Below are 22,298 nucleotides of genomic sequence, written 5' to 3' on the forward strand. Positions count from 1 at the left end.
CAGCTCTGTGATGGCCACCCCCGAAGTCCATGTGGGCTCAGAGGTGGCAGGTGACAGACTGAAGGCTGGGCTTGACTGAGTGCAACCTTTAGTTCTGTGCAGCCTGCTGCCTCCAAGACTCACGTAGGCTTCAGAAGCGGCTTGGAATTTTGCCATAATCCAATCCAGACATAGAACCAGTCCTCTTCTCTTCTTTCCCACAGAATATTCAGAGCTATGTTCCCCAAGAGCTATCAAATATATCTAATCAGTACAACAGAAATAACAGAGCCACAAGGAAGAAACAAATAATTGTCAGTCATTCAGTTCATTGATTAACTGACAGCTTCTGTCACATTAATAGACGGATCAACTGGCTGAAAGAAAGATTGCAGTTTCTCATTACAAAAGCTATTTTGATTATCATTATTGCATATACATTCATTGGACAAAGTATATCGATGCCTATAAAGGCTTATTCTAAGAGAAAACAATGATGTCAAAGTCCAGCAAAAAAAACCCCAAAACTGCGGCTATATCTCATGCAAATGCTTCCGGACATACGCCAAAGTGCTCACACAGTATCCTTGGAATTGTTCTAATTCATTTGTTTTAAAAATTACTCTGCTTTGCTGACCGTTTTAGGAACATTGCAAATTGAATCAAAAAGATCCATCATACAAAAAAAAAATAAAGCAACTCAATAAAACTAGATAGCAGCAATAAAACTATCAGCAATGTAATTAAAATAGCAGCAGTTTTACTTCTCAAAAGCAGCTTGAAGAAACATTTCCAGAAGGCAACCAAAATAATAACTGATACACCCCAATAGAAATGTAACCCAAAGTAGAAATGTAAAGAAATTCAACTGAAATAGTTGGACAAACACATGACCTTGTCTTATACTGAATCAGACCATTGAGTTTTTCTGGCATAGTTCATTTAAAACATTTTGAGGCAGGAAATAAAACATTTTTTCCATGGAGTTCTGCATTGCTTTTACCCCCAAACATTTTATTTCCAGCCACAAAATGTTTTAAATGAATCCCCTTTTAAAACAATTTTCCAGCAGAAACATTTTCAAAATGTCTTCAGTTGCTGTGCGATCTATTGGCTACATTTCCCACACTTATCTGCTTCCCTGAACTTCCTCCTTAGCGCCATCTTCTGAGCTCACTCAGTTCCCCCTTGTCTTCAATCCCAGAATTTATTTATTTGTTCTTTCAGGGGTGTGTGTGTGCAATCTTTGCAGCATAAAGTATAGATGAAGTATAGAATGCAACGTGAGGCTGTGAAGCTTCAAAGCACTGATTCAACACAGAACTAAAAAAAGAGAGGAAAAAATCATGTAATGGTGGCCAGGAATAGTTTTGAAGGGGTGAATGCAGACATATATAGTTGTAAGGGGGGGGGGGATTGAAAATGTTTTAGAAATGTTTTAGGAGACTTGTGTGGAAAGGTCTTCTCAGTCAGGCAGCAGCTCTCCAGCAACTCAAACAGGCATCTTTCACATTGCCTACTGCCTTATTGTTTTAAGAGGCGATGATAGGTGCTGTGGCCAAGCAAGTGCTCTACCACAGAGCTACAATTCTTGACTGCAAGGTTTCCCTATGCTTGGAATGAAATTGCTGTGGACCGTTTGCCCAATCACATTAGCAAAATTCAACAGAAATATGCCCATTCAAATTGAAACAGAAATGGCATAGAAATGATGGATAAATGTCCTAAAAATGATGTATGCCATATAAGAAGGAAATAAAAAAGGAAAATAGTGGGATGAAAATTGCCTCCCTTATGAGCAAAAACGGAAAGAAATGAAAGAAAGTATGTCTGTATATCTCTGAGCAAAAGTGTGTTAAAACAACAAAATAAAAGAAAAGTTGTTTTTTATATCCCACTTTTCTCTACTTTATGGTATCTGAAAGCATCTTACAATCACAATCCCTTTCTTGCCCCACAACAGGCACCTTGTGAAGTAGCAGGGGCTGAGGAAGTTCTGAGAGAGCTGTGGCTGGCCCATGGTCACCCAGTAGGCTTCCTGTGAAGGAGTGGGGAATCAACCCAGTTCTCCAGATTAGAGTCCGCCACTCTTAACCACTAAACCAAGATGGCTCTCAGTATTTGCTTGGGGCTTAAACACAGAATGTGGGATATCTCAGTGGAGATATAATTCCACAATCACGGTGCCACCACCATGAAAACTCTAGTCCTGGTCCCCACCAACTTTACTTCAAAAGGTGGAGGAATCCTGAGAGGTGTCTCTCCAGAAGATCTTAATGAAATGGTCTGCTGTGAAGGCAGTTCAGCATCCCCATTTAGAGCCAAACGTGACAAAATGCAGCTACAACACAATCCATTTTTAAAGCACAATATAGTTTTGCTTTCTTACTGTTACCACCCAATGGTCTTCTGCTATGTCGCTTCCTTTGATTAAGCAGCAGAAAAAACAATTTATCGGCCATCTGAAAATGCTCCATCAAGAGATATGCTCTGGCTAAAAGCTCTGAATTCATTTTCTCAAAGGACCATCTTCATCTCAACACACATTATTAATTTGCAAGTGAAACAAATTATTCATCTGCAATGAACAAATTAATCAATTGATTCCACCCATTAATGATTTCACTTCTTGAATTAAAAAGAACAAAAAAGAATTAGTTTGTAATTTTACATTTGGGAAATTTAGCAGCCCAATCCATAGTTGATGGGCAGGCAGGGATGGCACCATTTCAGCACTGATCACCTGGTCTAAAGGGCTTTTCTGCAGTGCTGGAAGCCCAAAAATGTAAAAAACCAAAAACTTACTCTAAGGCCTCCATAGGGGTGAATAGAAATATGCCACGACAATCGTGGTGTGTCTCTGCCAGCAACTTCACTGGTGCACAGGATCTGATTTGGCTCTGGAGGTTGGTGAAGGTTGGCTCCACCCCAGAATGCCCCCACCAAGTTGACACATTTAGGAATGGTGTGGGAGTCCTTTCTTTTGGTTGGGGGAAAGGACGGCAACATCTTCTCTCCGGCTAAGGTGGCCAGATTTTGAGATATCTACATATTGTTGTTTTAAAACTTTTCATTTTTAAAATATCCATATTGTATCAATTATCAGATTTTCAAAAACCACCTCTCAGGTCAAAACATCCACACAATGGTGCCACCCAGGACTAGGATAGATGTTTTTGTGATCCCAGTGAGTTTGTAGAAAAACATGAAAACTTCAGGAAAAAAAATAGAGGGATTAATCCTCCCAAAAACTTTGGGTGGCATTTTGGGTCTCTGCAACCCAAAATGGTATCCAACTAGGGGTGGGTAAAAAAACGAGTATTTCCTGTGTTGGTGTTTATTAGACCCAGACTTTTTTTAAAAAAAATCCAAAAGAAGCAGATACTACATGTTGTTTTCTTGATTTATTTGTTTTTAAAAAAAACATTTTCAGGGTATTACACTCAAACCTGAAAAATATTTCCTGCTTTCTATGAATCCCATGTGGAGTCTGGAGGAAGGTGCAGAGCTGAACACTGGGCCCGGCCAGATCTAGCCAGCATTCAACTGTAGACTTGGCCAGGCTGGGTCCAGCTGCAGGCTCCACATCTGAAGTGGACAAGACAAAGTGGACAAGACAAAGTATTTTTCGGGTTTTTCAGGTTCACCAAATACCCACCTCTATACCCAAAAGCTGAAGAAGGTAACTTAGGTGAAACGAGGAAGTGAGGGAAAGTAGAAACAGAAACTGTTGGGAATGTGATGGAGGAGATGGACAGCCACAGCCAACAAAGATGGAGAAAGAGTGAATGGGGTGAGCAACCAGGCAGTTGGGTAAGGAAAATGGGGCTGTAGAAAAGATTAGGAGGGCAGCTGATGTGATGGAGTGAAGGAAGTTGTGGGAGTGGGACAGAAGACTGGTTAGGCAGTTGTCAAAGGGGACTGGAAGAGAAAACAGACAATAAAGATCAGGAAAATAGGTGATGGGGAGAGAGAGTATATAGGGAAATGAATGAAGTGGGGATGGATCAGAGGTAGAAGAAGATTTTGGATTTATACCCCACCTTTGTCCCCTGTAAGGAGACTCAAGGTGGCTTACAAGCTCCTTTCCCTTCCTCTCCCCACAACAGGCACCTTGTGAGGAAGGTGGGGCTGAGAGAGTTCTGAACAACTGTGACTAGCCCAAGGACAACCAGCAGGAATGTAGGAGTGTGGAAACTCATCTGGTTCACCAGAATCGCCTCTATCAGGTGGAGTGGGGAATCAAACCCAGTTCTCCAGATTAGAATCCACCTGCTCTTAACCACAACACCACGCTAGGGAAGCCAAGGGGAGCAAGAGGAAGAGTAAAGAAAGCAGGGACCAGTGGGAAAGGAATCTCCCCTCCCTATGAGGCCTTGCAGGCTCCCAGTTTTGTTTTGTACTCTTTTTTAAGTTAGTCTTCTTGAATGTGTCTAATTGTGCTCTTCACTGTACTATGAAATGCTTTGCATGTTTGACATTTTGATTTTGAGGGCACGGAGCTAGGCCCAGGAGGATCAGAATACTTACAGAATTCTCTGTTTATGAACTTCCCACTCTCCCCAACGTCCCTGGGAAATTACACTGTCGTTCACCATTCCCCATCCCCTACCTGACCTATCAGTATTAGCCCTGTCAGAATGTTCCTCCAGCCCTGTCAGTTCACCATCAGCAAAGACAAAGAACTGGGGAAAACAACATCGACATACATTTCCTACTCAGCCAGAGGCCAAAGGCACTCTTTTTGACAATACACATTCTTTCCTCTTGACATACACCAGTAATTCTTGTGCATGTCTGAATATGGGTCTCTTAGTTAATGCATAGCACTGTCAAGATAGCCCACTCCTATAATTAAAAAAGCTTGCCAGTCAGCAAGACCTGATGGATGAGCCAATATTTGAATAAGCATTACATCAGTAAGGTAAGAATTAAATGACTCAACAGGACTTTGACATGCGACAAGGAAGAAAAACAGTCACAACAAGGGTATCACAAAATCCTCATTCCTAAAACTGTAATGCCTTCTGTGCTGTGACATGATCAGCAGGAAAGGGGTGAGGTATGATGGCTCCCTTCACAGGACAGCATAGGGATGGGGGCATGAGAATGCTGACTCTACCTGCTTCAGTCCCACTTGCTGCTGCTTGCACAGTGGGGCAGCTTTTCCTACCAAATGGGAAAGCTACTGTTTCTGTTAACAGCAAACAGAACAGAACCAAAACCGGGAAACTCCAGACACTGGACTGGTTAATAGTGATTTACTATTACTTGACTGGTCATAATGGGTCTTGACAAGAAGATGTTTTAATTATCAAGCCTGATACTTAGGAGAATTACAAGATCAGATTAAATTGTCAGTGAATTTTAAAAACTGAATTGTAATGACTCAGGCCCCTTCCGCACATGCAGAATAATGCATTTTCAATCCACTTTCACAATTGTTTGCAAGTGGATTTTGCTATTCCACACAGCTGCAAAGTGCATTGAAAGAGGATTGAAAGTGCATTATTTTGCCTGTGTGGAAGGGGTCTCACTGCTGCCAGGAAAGGTTTCTGTTAATATAAACAATTCAGGCCCAAACTACGCATGTACAGTCGGGGTTCTTTCATCCTGATTTTAATACCGACCATCAAATGACAAGAATGGGAAAACTAATTACACCCAGGTATACAGGGTTAGGGTTAGAGTTTGGGACTCTGGCATGGGGAGAGAAGGGGCTAACCTTCTCCCCAATCGGAAATGACCCTATGGGCTACTATTTGCCCTGATGTGAGACAGAACATGTAGGGACTCATGCCTCTTGTGTTCTGTCCTGTTGATTCTTCAAGCTGCCCACATTAGTCGGCTTCTGTAAAACAATCTGGTATGAGCCACCTGCACAAATAAAATTTACGGCTTTCCTGCCACTATTAATAATACTATCAAAAATTGAAAATGCTCTTGTCAGAAAGCTGAGCTAGATTATTGAACTATTATCTGACAAGTTCTGAATGGGAAAAAAAATAAAAACAACTCAAAAGCAAATGTTCCAAGTATGCCTGCTCTTCTATCCCACCAGAAGGGTTGCTAATGAATTTGTTGCATGAATGCTCAGACAGATTGGGAACGGTGGCTGTGCTGGCCAGCCCAACATAGCCCTGGCACCAGAAAGCCTATTTGTACCCATATAATGTTTCCTCCAGAGTATGTTTCTCATCCAGAGGTGATTTTCCAATAAAATCAGCCTCAATTATTGCAAGCACAGGAGCAGCCCTGGAGGGAGGATAAGAGGCAATTCAGTTGTTGGAAATGCTGCATGAAGCAAAATTAACCTTGCAGCACTATTATCCTCTGGAACATTTAGCTACTTTCTCCTCTTTCTTTCACTTTAATTGACCCTAAACAGAAAGAAAAATTACATGCATTTTTATCTTCATTTATGGGGAAAAAAATCAAAAGTTGCCTAACATTTTCAGGCATTTTTTTTAAAAGACCCATGTTTTGAAATTACTTTTCATTATGTATACAACATTTATACACTGATAAGGCACTGAGTGGGGAGATAGAATGCCATTTCAATTTCAGATGCGATTCTATGTGCTTTGAGAATGACATACTGAACAATGATAACTGAGAGTCCAAACATGATACAGCAACAGATACATGGATACAGAACAGCAGCTACAGGTTGGGTAGCTCAATCCAGGTGAGGGGGGGATGCACTGACAGACAGGGATGACAGGATGAAGGCGGGGCTACACTGCCTTCAAAGGGGCCTTGGGTGGCGTGGGAATGAGGGAAATTTTAAAACCCTCTCACTGCCTGCATCTCCCCATAGTCTAAACAGATTTATACCACATTTTTAGATGGTGTAAGCCTGTGGCCATGGAGAACAGTGTTCCTATGCCAGAATGTTGGTGGAAGCAAACTAAAGTCAGCTCCACCCCCTGAAATGGTCTCAGTCCTCCCCCCGCCATGCTGGCATTCACTTGGATGTCAGTGTAGCTTTCCAGCAACACCCACTTCCGGGTTTGGCTGCTGCAGAGCTGTGCAGCACCTGTACACTGGTGCATTTGTTCTCTATGTTGGTATAGGTGCCCCTTATGGAGAAGCTAATGCACTAGCAGGGCCTTATGTCACTCCCACATGTCATTTTGTACCCCCAGCTGGATCGGGCAGTAACCCCCTACTCTATGATGTCTAGTAGTGCTTACCATGTCTTGACATTATGTGGTTGCTTATTCCTTGTCTCAATAGGTGGGATGCCCAGGTTGCCCGCTTTGGCAACCTCTTGCCTTTAGCCTGAGTTCCCCATCACTATTCAGCAGGAAGGTGGAGGAAAAATGGGAGAGGGAATGATGACCCACAATATTATTTCTGGTTGCATAACCAGAAATTACCATAGAGTTTTGGGGAAATCCTAGAGCTTCCCATGACACATTGATGTCCCTTCTCGGCGGAGGCGTATCTAGGGAAAATGCAGCCTGGTGCAAAATCTGAGTTGTCCACACACCCTGCCCCGGTATGGGTGGCTGCTGTCCCCCACCACGATGAAACAACTTTTTTTGCACCAGGTCAGTGTATGGACCCAGGGGGAAGGAGGGGTGTGGGGGACTATTTTCCGCCCCCACTTGACTAAATGACCGCAACCCGGGGCTATAGCCCCTGCTTCTAGTTATGTTGATGGAAGTGATATCATGTCATTATAGAATGCTATTTGGATAGATTTCCACCACCTTCAGTCTACCAAAAGCTAACACCATGGTAAAGACTTTACATGATGTTAGAAATAACTTTAATCCAAAGTAGTCACAAAATTTGGCAAAATAAAAGATATTTATTCAATATCAGATCAAATTGGATGAGGGAGTCTACATGCAAACCAGAGCCTCAGAGTTAGGCTAGCATCAGCAGCTTTATAGGGTCAAAGAGGACATTACTTGCTTTTCCGTCTCCTGATTCCAGGGGGCTGATAGGTGTAGTAATATCCTTAAGCTACTAGAAGCAGTAAAGACACAATGAAGCAGAGCGATCAGCTTCAGCTTGTGTCGCAGTGATATAGGGAGTACTTGCTCTCTACCACCACAGTCCTCATTTTGAGACCTCTGAGGCCTTGTGATTACATAATGTACTCTGGCCTTTAGGCACAGTTGTTCTGTAAGTCCCTTCTTTGAGCAGATTGTGATCCTGGTTCACTGGTTGATTTTCTGCTTGATTTTTCTAAGGTCCCATGCCCTGGACATGCTGACAGTTTGAATCTCACAACAAACTGTGTAACAATTCATGTTTCTTCAAAAACCACAGGCAGACCTTTCTAACTACCTTCTAACTACAAGGAAAACTAAACTGTGTACAAACTATATCATGTTCTAATTCATCACCACTGGCATACATCTGGGTAGCTTAAAGTGTATCTGAAGTGGAAACCATTTAAATTAGAACTCTACTGCCGCAGGCTGCACACATTTTAATACCCAGTGGGGTAAGCATAGGGCTAATTTGCCCGCTAGGACTCTGCTAACAATGACTGCTTTCCTAAGGAATGAAACGAGCTTTGCAGTGGTTATCTCCAAGACTGATAAAAATGTACCTAGCAAAATATGCTGAGAGGCTAAATCCCCAAAATAAAGGCAAAAGGAGAAAGAGAGTTATTATTTCATGCCTAAAGTAGTACATCTATAAGCAGCTACATTGACTCTGGACTAAATCAGAAGGGAATGGCCAAAAAGGGAGAGAGATCTAAAGAGACAATCAAACACAAATAAAGCCACATGGGGATAGTTGAATTGTAGGAGCTTTGCAAAAGTATTGGCGGATTAGAATGATAAAATCAAAAGGGATTTAGTTTGTATGTTTCGTTGCAAACAGTTTACAAAAAATGTGTCCTATAATTCCTTCCCACCTTTAACACGTCAGAGTAATAGAATCATTTTTAGACTTTGTGACAGCCATAAAGAAACAACAGCATGATAAAAGCAGCAGTTGGCTCTCATGATGCATCATATGGGTTGTAAAGATGACTCCACACCACTGCAAATATGCGCACACATGGAGAAGTTCTGTTTTCAGGATTGAACCACTAAATAGATAAAACATAGAGCTGCTGCCCAAATTGCAGCCCTGTCTCTAGTTCCTTCCTGTGTATGTAAAGTGCCATTAAGTTGCAGCCGACTTATGGCAATCCAGTAGGGTTTTCAAGGCAAGAGTTCGCCACTGCCTTCCTTTGCATAACAACCCTGGCATAATAACCTTGGTGGTCTCCCATCCAAGAACTAACCAGGGCTGTCCCTGTCTGGTTTCTGAGAGCTGATGAGATCAGGCTGGCCTGGCCTGGACTGCTCAGACTGTGTGACCCTCACTTCAAGTGGTGACTAGCAGAGAAACTGGCTCTTCATCTTTCGAAGACTCTTGCCTCAGACAGTCACTGTATGCCTGATCTTCTCAGTTTAAGGTACTGAGTTACCTTTAAGGTACTGAGTTACCTTATTATAATGCCAGGCATTCTGTTGGTGTCTGGTTGATTTCACCATGCTGTTGTAGTTATTTTTAATTATTGTTGATGTTATTCCACTGCTGGGTTTGCATTTTTTTTTGTTCTCTGTCCTGGAAACCTGATGCTTGGTGAGTGGGGGCAGCATAGAAATCCCTTAAATATGACTGAAATCCTCGGCCTGACTGGAGTAACTCTGCGTATAAAAGGATTGTGCGATAAATCGTATCAACACCATCCAATTCATTGGAACAGATACAAGGAAATACCCAGAGTAATGACATAAGGACAAAAGGTCAATTGTATCACACATTACAGAGGGAAAGGAGCCACCTTGGCACAGGGTTTCCATTTTCAGCAGCAGCCCCATGTTTTCTATAGCTACTTCTGGCCTCAGGATCTTAAAGCCTCATCCTTGTTTTCTTTTTTTCATGGCTTAATTCTGGTTAAATCAGCAAGCTGCTCCTAATGCTTGCTGCATGGTGAAACATCTTTAAAAACTTTAACGTAAATCAATTGCAAATTGACTGAAGCTAAAGCCAAGTTATTACAGGGAACCACAGCTATGTTGGCCTCCAAGCATGAGGGGCAACATTGCATTGATTATTGACAATCCTTGTACTTCCACTGTGAATCCGATCATACAGGAGAGTTCTGCCTCAAGTCAAGAAAATACAAGATGATCTACTTTCTTTTATTTCTTTACCAGGAGGGGAAGATGAGGAAAAAGCAACACATGATTGCTGTGTTGGCAACAGCCTTGTGTTTGCCATGGCACCCAGTGTCGTCAGTAAAAGAAAAGTTATTTTTATTCTGGACCTTTTTTTCACTATTGCACACACACAAAAAAGGAAGGCAGGAATATCTTTTGAGTGCACTAAGTGCTCTTTGGCTGGCTGAAGCAGATAACAGAAGTTGCTTATTCACCTCGACTAGTTCCACAGGGATATAAAGATCTATTTATATTTAACAAGAGATTTTTAAATAGAATTGTCTATTAACTGAATCATTCTGATTCCCTGCCCTTTGGGCAGCTGAATCATTCAGAAAAGCTACCACCTTTTAATAGTCCCCCAAGGCATCATAGGTAGCACGTAAGAATCTCACAAGAGTGATACACACACAGTTTTCATCTGGCTTGCCTGCAGTGCATCACATGATGGGATCCAAGGCTGGAACAATCCATCTCACATTTGCAACATTTGGAAACAAGAGTCATCTAAACAGCTGTTTCAGTGGTTATCTCAAGATAATGTTAACATAAAAATATTAACTTGATAAGGAAGTCAGAAAAGTCAATCATTGTGGCATCAGTTCTGATGTCTCAGCTTCAAAGAACTTCCATTTCATAAATGCTTTTGATCTCTAAGACTCAATCCCCCCACGCTAAATGATTCCTTAACATTGAATGAAATTTGATTCTGGTCGACAGCCACAATGTCAGCAAAGTGTAAAGGCAAAGAATATTTTTACACTAATGACAACCGAGAACCTTTCTTTCATCCTCCCCCCCCTTTCATATTGTAGCAGATGTCAACTGCGGTTACATTCAATTCAACTTATTAGTGCGTGGCTTTTAGCCAAAAGCCATTCACATTTGCAGAAGTGTACTATCACATATGTCTTAATAACAGAATCATGTTTTTAAAAATGTATGTGATAAGTCACATATGCTAAGAGAAATCTGTGCATCTTTCACTTGTGGTGACAATGGGAGCTACTAAATTTTGTCAGGTGTCACTGAAGAACATTAATAAGGGGATCTTCCATGACATTGGAAACCACAAAAAAAGTGACAGCATTCAACTTCCTTTTTTTAAAAAAAGGGTTCATTGGTTGGCGAAGTACAGTCACCTCTTTTTGGATATACAAACTTCTTTGTTTTCAGGTTTTATTAAATTTACAGAGAATTCTTCTCACATCAGCTCACCATGAACAGATGAGTGAGGAAGAGGGTGCCGGGGGGGGGGGGGGGCACGTACTAGGGTGTACACTTGGTTCTTGGGGAATATCAGCCCGGTCTGTTGGGCTTAATGGTGTGAGCTGAGAATGTGGGACAGAACATCCTCTGCCTTTTCACTTCCTGTTCCTTATGCTTGGAAGTACTACACAGACATGTCCATGAGAACATCTCACTCATTTCCTTCAAATTTCTTTTCAAAATACAACATTTTGGCAAAACCTTTGACAATTCTGTAGTTTTGATCCTGTACTGAAACCAAGCTTTGAGAAGGTGCAGCTGGAATGAACATACATTTCCTTTCTCTATCACTTACTGCCCTTTGTGGTCTCTCATGTCTTAACTTTCAATTAATCTTTGGGCAGGTACCTACCGTAAAACACAATGCACGCTGATCACATGCTACTACTAGCTCTGCATTACTACTGGCTGCGCATGGTCTGGTAGACAGATATTCTTTCCTGATGGCCTGTATGCCGTTGCCACTGTTCCCAATGAAAAACCCCTCATATATTTCTGAGGATCTTCAGGGTTTCCTGGATCACAGTGCAGAACAGGTTTACCTGGTCTCTGACCTCTTGCAGCTGCTAGGGGCAACAACAGGAGCAAAACGGGGGGGGGGGGGGGAGGAATGCCATTACTGTAAAGACTGTGATTTCACGTCAGATCAGTTAATCAGAAGTGACATCACATGTTATCTAATGCTCTAGCAACCTACTCCCCCCCGTCTCTATGGTAATAGAGTTTTGGGAGACTGCAACAGAGTGCGGCCACATCATTTCCAGTTGGAAATGATGTTGTGATGCTGAGCAATGCCTATTCCTTTCCCTCCCAAGCTTCTGAGTCCAGACAGTACCATTTTTCCTTCAACAGAATCCTATTTCTCTTGTCCCAGGCAATATTCTAAGGAGTACTGGTGATACAAGAAAGGGAAAGAGGTAAAGAACTTTATTCTCATCAGCTTCATTGTAAGAGGGGGAAAAGACTGAGTTATCATCAAGTAAATCAAAGAGAAGGCAAGGACAGGATACTCTTTGTTTTGGGGGACAGGCAAAGATATATGGTCTCACATGTTTTTTTTTTTTATTATCTGGTTTGGACCAACCAAGGAAACAAAACACCTCATTGGTACCAGCCACCAAGAATGCCTCCTGCACAAATCGCTCGAAAGCTAAGGGGAGATGCACAAAACTATAGGTGAGCTCCAGGGGAGTTGTGGCCCACAAAAATGAGCAGGCTGCCTCAACAGCCAAGTGAGCTGTCCAATTAAATACTTTGAAGATGGTGCACACGAAGTGGACTGGGTGGGTGGGGAGAGACGCTTATGATTTCTTCTAGAAGCACCCTCATTTAGGAGGCTTACCTTGTGCTCTTGTGGACTGGTTTTAAAGGGAAACTTCGAGTTTGCCCAGGTGAGTAAACTAATAAAATGTATGAAAATACTGAGCAGAATTTAATTGACATGCCTAATTTAGTCCCATGGGAACTAATTGCAGCAAAATCCATGAGCACATTGCAAAAGAACTCAAACTGAAAGGCAAAACGATGTGTAAATAATACATGGACTTGAGAAGATCTGGCTCGCCAGCTGATTTACTCTTTTTCTGTGAATCTCAGGCTTCATCTGTGTAATCATTTTCTGACTCTAGATGCAAAGACAGCATCCATAATCAAACACCAAAATATTTATAACAACTCTGCTATGAAAGAGTTTGTTAGGCCCAGTTTGAAAGTGCTACAAATATCATGAAATCTTACTTAGATGGGGTTAAGGAGGTTGAGGTGATGCTTAAATCTATGCATCAATTCCAATTCACAGAGCTTTAGCACAACGGTTGCAGGATGCAACTGTGTCTTTCATTCCTGGCAATCCGGTCTGAACATGTCACTGACTGAGTGTAACCCAACCCTGACATATTTCTCTTAGATTTTTGCAGCACTTGTTTTGTACAACGAAAAGGTGCTCGTACTTATATATAATATTGCATTGATTTCCACCAGTTCCTCCCTTGGGTGTCCCGCCCCCAAAGGTGCTGGTATAAGCCAGTGAGTGTCACTGTCCAAAAAGCCCTGTATGCCTGGATTCTGAACTGGATCTTACTGCTGGTGATATGGAAACAAAACCACATGTACAAACAAATGCCATGAAGTTTACATTCCTACAGTGTCAAGTGTAAACATCAACAGTGCAATCATATGCACAATTTCTCCAGTAGGAACCATACGGCATTAAGTACTGCCAGATAGGAGAAGCCAGGAGGTGAACAACTACAGTAGAACAATATCTAACAATGCACGGATCCAGCTGTGGCAGAAATGTTGCTACTCTGTCTTTAAATATACTCCTGCAAAAGCATGCAAAGGCCTAATAGGATTGTTAGTGCAATCCAGGTTGGGTGGGGCAGTTGCACTGGGGACGGTGCAGTCACCCTGCTTCCAAAGTGATACTGTCTCTTTTCCCATGAAAGTGGCCTATGCAGCTCAATGGGCTGCCCCACTGATTTTTGGGGTTGTTCCTGGACCAAAAGGGCTCAAGAAGCTGACCAACGCTGGCTCTGTCCCCAGGAATGCCCCCTTTGGCACTGGCTTCTGTACTAAAGGTACTGCCACCAAGGCTACGCTGACACCCAGGCACTACTCTGCTGCACAGGGCCCCAGGACCAGTGTAAGTGCCCCTTGTGCTAGTGCAAGGGGCATTTAAGTTAGTGCTGGGGTCATGCCACCTCCTGAGTGGTTCCTCCCTCCAGATTGCACTGTTAGTCCTATATCTACATGGTGCCACCTCCTGTTCCTTTGAATCCCTGTTCAAAACCTGCTTTTTTCATTAAACATTCGTTTAAATGTTCAGTCTCTGCCCCACCAACCAGAATGAGACCCAAACACTTGTGCTTGAATTTGTTCAGATGTTTCCTCTGTGTCTTCCATGCCTTCCTCTCTGGACTTCCTTCCCTCTTTTTGTTGACAAGCAGATTGTAAGCTTCTTGAGGCAAGGACCTGCCTTTTTGGCTTACTCTACTCTGCGGAAACTCCCAGTACATTTATGGTGACCCGTTTTCAACAACAGCAACACATATGAGGCCACAACAATTTGGCAGAAGGAACCAAAAACCATGTGAAATGCCTTGGAAGCAGGGGATCTGGCAGATTGTTTTAATCTGCTGGTAGAGGTCTCTGAAAGTGCATGGAAGTGTTCTCCAATATGCCCAGGCGATTTGCAGCAACAGGCTAGTAAGGCCCTGGCACACTGGAGCAAAATATTATTCCCGTGTGCCTCACAGCCTCTCTGTTATTTCCCCTCTGTCAGACCTTCCCAGAGATTGCAATTAAAAAACATAATCTTTTTAGCATGGGTGCACTCCCCCTCAAGGCTAGAAGAACTCTGCTCTGAATGTGATTATAATACCATTTAGCAGCTATTCATAGATGGCACATATTAATTTATGTAAACCAGGGACAACTTGGGGCATGCAGCCATCAGGGAGCCAGGAAAAATCGAAAGCCTGTCCTTGCTGATCAGGGACTTTTGAAAATGGCTATGACTACAGAATAACCTGAGTCCTAATGTCTGTTTTGATTGCCCTGGCATAGACTTTTTCTTTTAATTGTCCAATTTGCTTGAAGTTCATTAAACCCGATTTTTTTTCCAGTGGGTATTCTAATAACTTACTTTACAGGAATGTTTCGAGGCTTCGTCTTCTCCGCAGCCTATAAATAAAGAAAGGAAAGCGAAAGAGTTGTTAGCTGACCTTAGCAAATGTGACCTTTCACAGAAAATGCCAGATGAATTGGGGAGGGGGGGGGGGAGACCGCTGTATTTCTGAGAAAGCACAACAATACAGGCTTCCATAATTAAGGAGAACGCTCAGCAGGGGAAGCAACAGTTTATCAATTTTAATGGGTTTGCGCTGAAGTTAAAAAAAATATTTGCAATGCAACTGAACTTCAGAGACAAAAATGATAAACGTATGAAATAAACAGTTGGGTATAAACCACATAACTTAACTACAGTCTCTGTTTCATTTAAACCCGGCCATGGGGGAGCTGCTATTGTGCAGTGCGGTCCCACACATGCAATTGTGTGGATGTTTCCTATCCAATTGGTAGCATTCTTGGAAAGTGGGCAATTATTGGGGTTTGTTTGTTTATCATATTTAATATACCACCCACCTCCAAAGAGCTCTGGGTGGTGTACAAACCATAATAAAACATCATAAAACATCAAAATATAATAAAGGTTAAAAACAATTAAAATGACTCAGATGGCAAGTGCGTGTACAAGTCAGAAAGCTTGTGGTGGGTGATTTTGTTTTATCATAGAATTTTCAGCCATTTCTAGAGTGGCATGAGGTCACTTCCTGGTTTCCTCAGAACTGACTTCAAACCATTGGTGATGGCTGCTTCCATATTCCTATCCCGTTGCCCCCACGGCCCCACCCCAGTTTTCTGGTGGTTCCCAGGCCAATCCTGGCAACCACATATGCAAGGGAGAGAGTAAGGGAGTGATTTAGGGGCATGAGGAAATGGTAAGTCAACTTCAGAGAAGTTCAGGAAACTCCTTCCTCCAGTATGTCTGAAAAAAATCCTTCCCGAGGAATCCATTGGTTTTATTTTTAAGGGCTCTGGAAATTCAGAGGAACAAACAGATATTTTTATTGATACCTTGTTAGTTATTGTAAGGTTTGTTTTTATGGTTTTCCTTTTTAAAATTGTATAACTTCAGAATAAGGTAGTGTACAGATCCAACCAGACAACTTCATCCATAATTATTTCTGTGGCTGAGATATTAATTTTAACTTTGCTGTTGTCAGTCTTGAACGATAACATCAGGAAAATTACATCTATCATGGCACAACAGACACTGCCTCCAAAGTCATTTTTATTAGCCAGCAACAGAAAAGGGCAAGGGATGACCAAATGTTCAGATCAATTTCCTCTTGTGAAACCTTTGAGAAAACACACTCCAAATCTTCTAAATGAGCAACTACCCAGGCCTCTCGGCCTGCACTGCCTCAGATACAGAACCTGGTTCCAGTTTATTGCTGTACCCATTGATCTGTATACAGTCCATTTATCATTCATGAAAGGAGCCGGTGATCTTCACAGTATATTAGAAGAAACAACTCAGATCATCTGTCAACGGCCCTCTTATTTCTGTTTCCCTCTCCGCAGGGATTTCATCTCCTTCCATTCTTCTTGAATTAAAATGTTGCTAAGCAACACAGCTGGGGGCATAGATGGCAGAATGGCTAGAGTCTATCAAGCTGTTTAAGCTGCTGGAGATTTCAGTGGTGATGTCTTTTGTATATATAGTTTATATACATACTTCCATGGCATAATATGGAACAAATACATGCAGCTTCTGAATTCTGTGGGCCATGTAAATCTATCTCGATGCCTTTCCATATGTTTGCATGTTTCTGGCATCTTTCTTCCCTGAACTGCTCTGTCAGCAGGGATGGCTGAAATACCATCACAAAGAGAAAGGAAACTAATAGGCCGTGAGTGTAGAATCCTGCAATGTTTGATAAAGACACTCCTCTGATGTCCCCTTGCCCCAGTCAGTGGGGGAAAGCAGAACAAGGACAGTAGAATTAGCAGGCCTGAGAACCTTGAAGACATCCACAGACACTAGCCAAAACTGCTCTCCATCAAAACGTATCTGCATGATTACACAACCTTTTACACCTAATAATCAACAACACAGAAGTGAAGGGAGGACATCAGAGAACCAGTATCGCTAAGTAGGAAGACCAAGGGAAGAACTGTCAAAAAAAGCACCATTTCAAAAGAAGCAGCATCCCTAAACTGGAAAGACGGGTAGGACCTGAAAGCATAATGTGGGGCTAAGATCGCCTGCCAAATGGGGTTGCCAAGTGCCCAGGTGCCAGTGGGCAATCCCCTGCAATTGCATCAAGTTGCTTCCTGCCTATCAATGCAATGGTAGAAAGAAAGCAGTGGTGTCAATGGGCTGGTATAACGTTGCAGGGAGGGGGTTATTCATTTGGAATTGACACCATTGCATCAGTGACACTGTTGTTTTCCTGCTGCTACCATACTGCAAGAGTCTGGCAACCCTACCTGTCAAATGAGCTATAATCATTCTTCCAAGTTCACATTCCCATAATTCAGTGGGCATTTTGCTAATAAATAAATAGTTTCTTCCTGGCTGCTCCTTCTGTTCACTGTTGTAATTTTTCTACAGGCCACAAAGGCTACCTACAATCTCTGCCGCCTCCCTTTGTTCTCTTCCATTTGTACGGTGGGTTCGTAGGATGGCTTTCTCCTTTTCCAGCAGAGATCTTTGAGTATGGCATGGCAGGAATTATGTTGTGAAAAGTTGCAGCACTTAGCTGGATCCTTTCAGGTCTGAGATTGAGTGAGGACCATAGGAGGTAAGACTTATGGTGAGGAGCAAGCCCCTTTTGCCAATGGCATACTTGCTGTTCCAGAGACATTGCTTAGGCCGTTTCTGCACGGCTACCGGGATAGTGCCTTCACGCCACGCCGCAGGAGTTCTGGCCGCTGGAAACATGGAGTCTTTCGCCATGGCAGTCGCGGCGAAGCAGGCCGAAGAACCCGGCAGGCTTAAGGGCAGGTCGGCTCCGCCGGTATCGGTTCAAGCCGGGTGATCTAAACTTTCGCGCTCCGCTTCATTTTCACGGGCCTGTCCTCGCCTTAAGCCTGCGAGGCGTCAGGCCAGAAACCCGCCATCGCTGCTACCTCCGACCCTGGAGGTCGTGGAGGACAGTCAATGGGCAGGGAACTCTGCGGCGCCCTGCAACGGCTAATTTGAAGGAGGACACCGTGAGAATGAAGCGGAGAACGAGATGGCGTCTTCAAGGGCGGTGATTCGCGCTGCCAGCGACCAAGCCGTTAGGAAGACGCCTTCCCAACAACAACCCTTTGGGGTTGTTGTTTAGAAGCGACTTGGCCTTACCGCCCACAGAGGAGGGAGGAAGAGTCGGAGTGCGCCGCTGCTGCATTGCAGCAGCGGCGCCATATGAACGGGCTTGGCTGACCTGGGGAGGTGCTCTTTTGGCGCTGTCAGCCCCGTCCTCATAAATGGGCTACGCAGAAACGTGCAAGCTTGTAGTTTGTTTTACAAAGGCAGTGAAAACCAAGTTATTCCAGAAAGCATTTGTCTTACTGATTAATTCTGATGTGGGGAAGACAAAATGATGTCTTAAAAGCCGAGATATGTTTTTGTAGCAAAAGGTTCTGTGGAGTACAGCCCACATTGAGAAATGGATGAAGCAGCCTCTAGTCGATAAAGGATCCATTGGATACTCACCGTGAAGGGTCTTTCTACTGTAACTTGGGGGTATGGCCATGCGGTAGCCAAAGAGGGGGAGGGCAATATCAAGGACCCACTTGATAGGAGGTCTGAAGCAGCGCTTCGTAGATCCCATGAGTGGTTGGCGGCAGCCATCAAAACTCTTACGCCCTCCTCCACAGTGGCCAGAAACCCCTCCATGAATTATTAGTCTCAAACGCTCTCCCTGAGATGATTCCCAGTCGAAACTAAAGATATCAGAGAAGGCATCGAAGCGGGTCCTTTCTGCCAATTCCTTCATAGCAGATGCCACCTTCGACGCCATGTCACTGGTAGCGAGATCCTTAGCCTCTAACATGATAGCAAGACGCAACACCTGGATTCGCCCATGGCAAGCGGGACATACAATCTAAAACACGTGAGTGGCTGGTTATTCATACTATGGAGGGACCCTATTTGGCAAAAGAATTGGATCAGGGGTCGCAATCCAAAACCAAGTTAAGGACAACAAAAGACGATGCTAAAAAATCTGTCCGGGCAACCCGACAGGTCCTTACTATAACAACGAGTTTTTCTACCTTCCGGGTCCCACAAATCCCTTACCCTTGCGCACGCTAAGGCGAATCTAGATCGGCAAAGCAACACACTGGCAGAATCCTCAACATTCCCTTTGAACTACAAACAAACCAGTCCTTCAAACAATACAACAAGCCGGGCAAGTCCCGCCTTCAACTCCAATAAGAGACAAGCAATGACGCAGTCAAAAGCATCCCAATTGGGAGGCCATTAGCCAACATCTTTCAGCACCGCTGGCAGGGAAAAGTGCGTGGACAGGTGGACAATAAAGGAAGTCGGCATCTCCACAGGTTAAGTGTGGGATAGGAATTCAACGCTATTCCACAATACCACCTGTTCATTTCGCCGCTCTCAAAGCGATCCGCCAAAGCCAGCCAGAACTCTGGAGGCGGTTTCCCACCTAACCAAGATCCAAGCCATGTCGAACCTGTACCCGGACAGCGAACGCTTCTCAGGGACATATTCATTAGGCATTTCTTTACAGTCCCCAAAAGAAATGGGGACTGGAGAGCAATCCCTCAACCTGAAGCGCATCAACAAAATTCATTCGGCTATCCCCACTTAAATTCAGTGGATGGAAACCCTTCGGTCTATCACGGCAACTCTTACGCCATCAAGATCTTTTCGCTGACTTCCAAGTTAGATCTTGACCGAAGCTTCCATTTGCACATCTCCTATTCACAACTCCTCACAGAAAAGTACCTGAGATCTTCGCCATACAGGATCAACATTATTCAATTCAAGATCGTTGCCATTCGACCCTAGCCACGGCCCCAAGAACCTTCCTCCCAAGGTACATATTGGCTCCAGTCATCATGTTGAGGGGAAACAGGGGATACATCGTCTACCCCCCTACCCTCGATGATCTGGTTGATCTACGTTCACGCTCCATCCCCAAGGCCATCACGACATCGAGTGTAGTTCAACAAACCCTAGCACAGCATGGCTTTATCAGTAAACAAAGAAAAAAGCTCTTTTCATTCCCTCCACACGGGCTAGAACACCTAGGTATGCAGTGCTGGACAAGGTACAAGACTCCCTTTTCATACCACAGGAAGAGAAGGTAGAAAGAATCAGGAAAACGACATTACTAGTCATGTCCAACAGAAGATGCGATCCTTGCTAAAACTGGCAAGTCTGCTGGGAACCTTCATCTCAGTAATCGAATCCTGACCCAGTGGGCACGTTTTCACGCCGGAGACCGGCCTTCCAACGATTCCTCCGTGCATACCAGCTGGACATTATTGCCAAGAAAGACAGAAAAATTGACCATACCCCCAAAGAGTCCGTCTTCCCCAGCTCTTCTCTGGTGGACGAACCGCTCCAACCTCAGATCGGGGAAAATGTTATCTACATGCTCATTGGAGCTCAAAGTCTTCACAGACGCCAGCCTTCAGGGCTGGGGGGCCACCACTCAGTCAAATGTATGTCCAGGGAACTTGGTCTCCGAGGAGAGAATCTCCGGCTCCCACATCAATGTGTTGGAAACTTCGAAGCGATCTTCCCTTTTGCTCCTTCAACATTTCCGCCGCCACAAATTCGCCACCAACATGTCATCATAAGAATAGACAATGTTGCCGCCAAGATGTACATCAACAACCAGGGCGGCTCCAGATCAGCAAGGGCTCCGCACTCGGAAACAACAAAAAATCCTCCGATGGGGCCGAGGGAGAACTTCTGGTATCGCTTAGAAGCCCTACACATCAGAGAGGAGTCCAGAATCTAGAGGCTGGATTGGCTCAGCAGACAGAATCTGTCAGCGTAAACCGAATGGCGCACTTCGATCCACGGGTCTTTCTTCAAGATATGTACAACACCTCTCGGCACTCCGGAGGTAGACCTTGTCTCGGCCTCTCAGAAGAGACTATCAACTTCCAAAGTTCATGACCCGACAACTACCATCCACAGGCAGTAGCAACGGACGCCTGCACGCGATATGGCCTCCAAATCTTCTCTATGCATTCCCTCCTTTTCCCCTGATCCCTCGGCTCCTGCGCAGGATCATATCCGAAGGCGCCTTGGTGATCCTTGTAGCCCCCAGATGGCCCAGGAGACCCTGGTTCACCACCATCCTGGAACTGGCCATCGCAGAACCACTGACTCTGCCAATCACTTCCGACTTCCCGACGCAGGGCCCCATCATACATCCCGATCCCGCTTGGTTCAAGCTGACCGCATGGCTCTTGAACGGGCAAACCTAAGGAGGAAAGGTTACTCGGAAGAAGTCATATCCACAATCCTAACAGCCAGACGCAGGTCGACGGTCAACATCTACAATTGCTCATGGAAGGCCTACGTCAGGTGGTGCCATCGCAAACCATTCGACCCCACGGAACCATCCTTCACCGTTATCTTGGAGTTCCTACAACAGGGCTACTCAATGGGACTCAAGTGTTCCACCTTACGCAGACAATTGGCAGCTCTTGCTACCGTCATCCCTTGTGTGGGCGACACCCCCATCACCAGACATCCGGACGTTCTGAACTTCCTAAGAGGGGTAAAATTGTCCCAACCTGCGGTAGTCCACAGGTTCCCCTCTTGGCGCCTGAACGCTGTCCTGTCGGTACTCACTAGGTCCCCGCTCGAACCCATTCAAACTGTACACATCAAATGGGTAAGAATGAAAACGTTATTCTTAATTGCAATAACATCGGCCAGAAGAGTGGCTGAACTTCGCGCCCTTTCAATAAACTCAAAATTCTGCGTGTTCCATAAGGATAGAGTATGTCTTCGTACAGATCCAACTTTCATTCCGAAGGTTAACTCCCCTTTCCACGTGTGCCAGGAGATCGTCGCTCCCAACTTCATGCCAAACCCCTCTCATCCCAAAGAGAAATCGTGGTACACATTGGACGCACAGGGAATGGCCTTAAAAGCATACATAATAACGGAGGAGTTATGCAAATCAGAGAGTATGTTCATCAACATTAGCCTGCCCAACTTGGGAGCGCAAATGTCCAAGGCAGCAATCAGTAGTACCCTGAAAGCCTGTATATGCGAAGCATACAAAGCTTCTGACTTACCGGTCCCTCAGGGAG

The 22,298-nt window shown here is 44.0% G+C and overlaps 1 protein-coding gene across 4 annotated transcripts in view; it reads right to left on the minus strand.

The window, feature by feature from the left end:
* AFF2 (AF4/FMR2 family member 2) overlaps positions 1-22,298 on the minus strand; it is a 472,276-nt gene that overhangs the window by 97,491 nt on the left and 352,487 nt on the right. For all 4 annotated transcript variants that reach the window (XM_048515047.1, XM_048515045.1, XM_048515046.1 and 1 more), the window contains exon 9: positions 15,079-15,116. In XM_048515047.1, the coding sequence (XP_048371004.1) occupies positions 15,079-15,116 (38 nt within the window). The remainder of the gene's footprint in view (positions 1-15,078; positions 15,117-22,298) is intronic.

Source organism: Sphaerodactylus townsendi, linkage group LG13 (assembly GCF_021028975.2).
Source record: "Sphaerodactylus townsendi isolate TG3544 linkage group LG13, MPM_Stown_v2.3, whole genome shotgun sequence".
Taxonomy (NCBI): domain Eukaryota; kingdom Metazoa; phylum Chordata; class Lepidosauria; order Squamata; family Sphaerodactylidae; genus Sphaerodactylus; species Sphaerodactylus townsendi.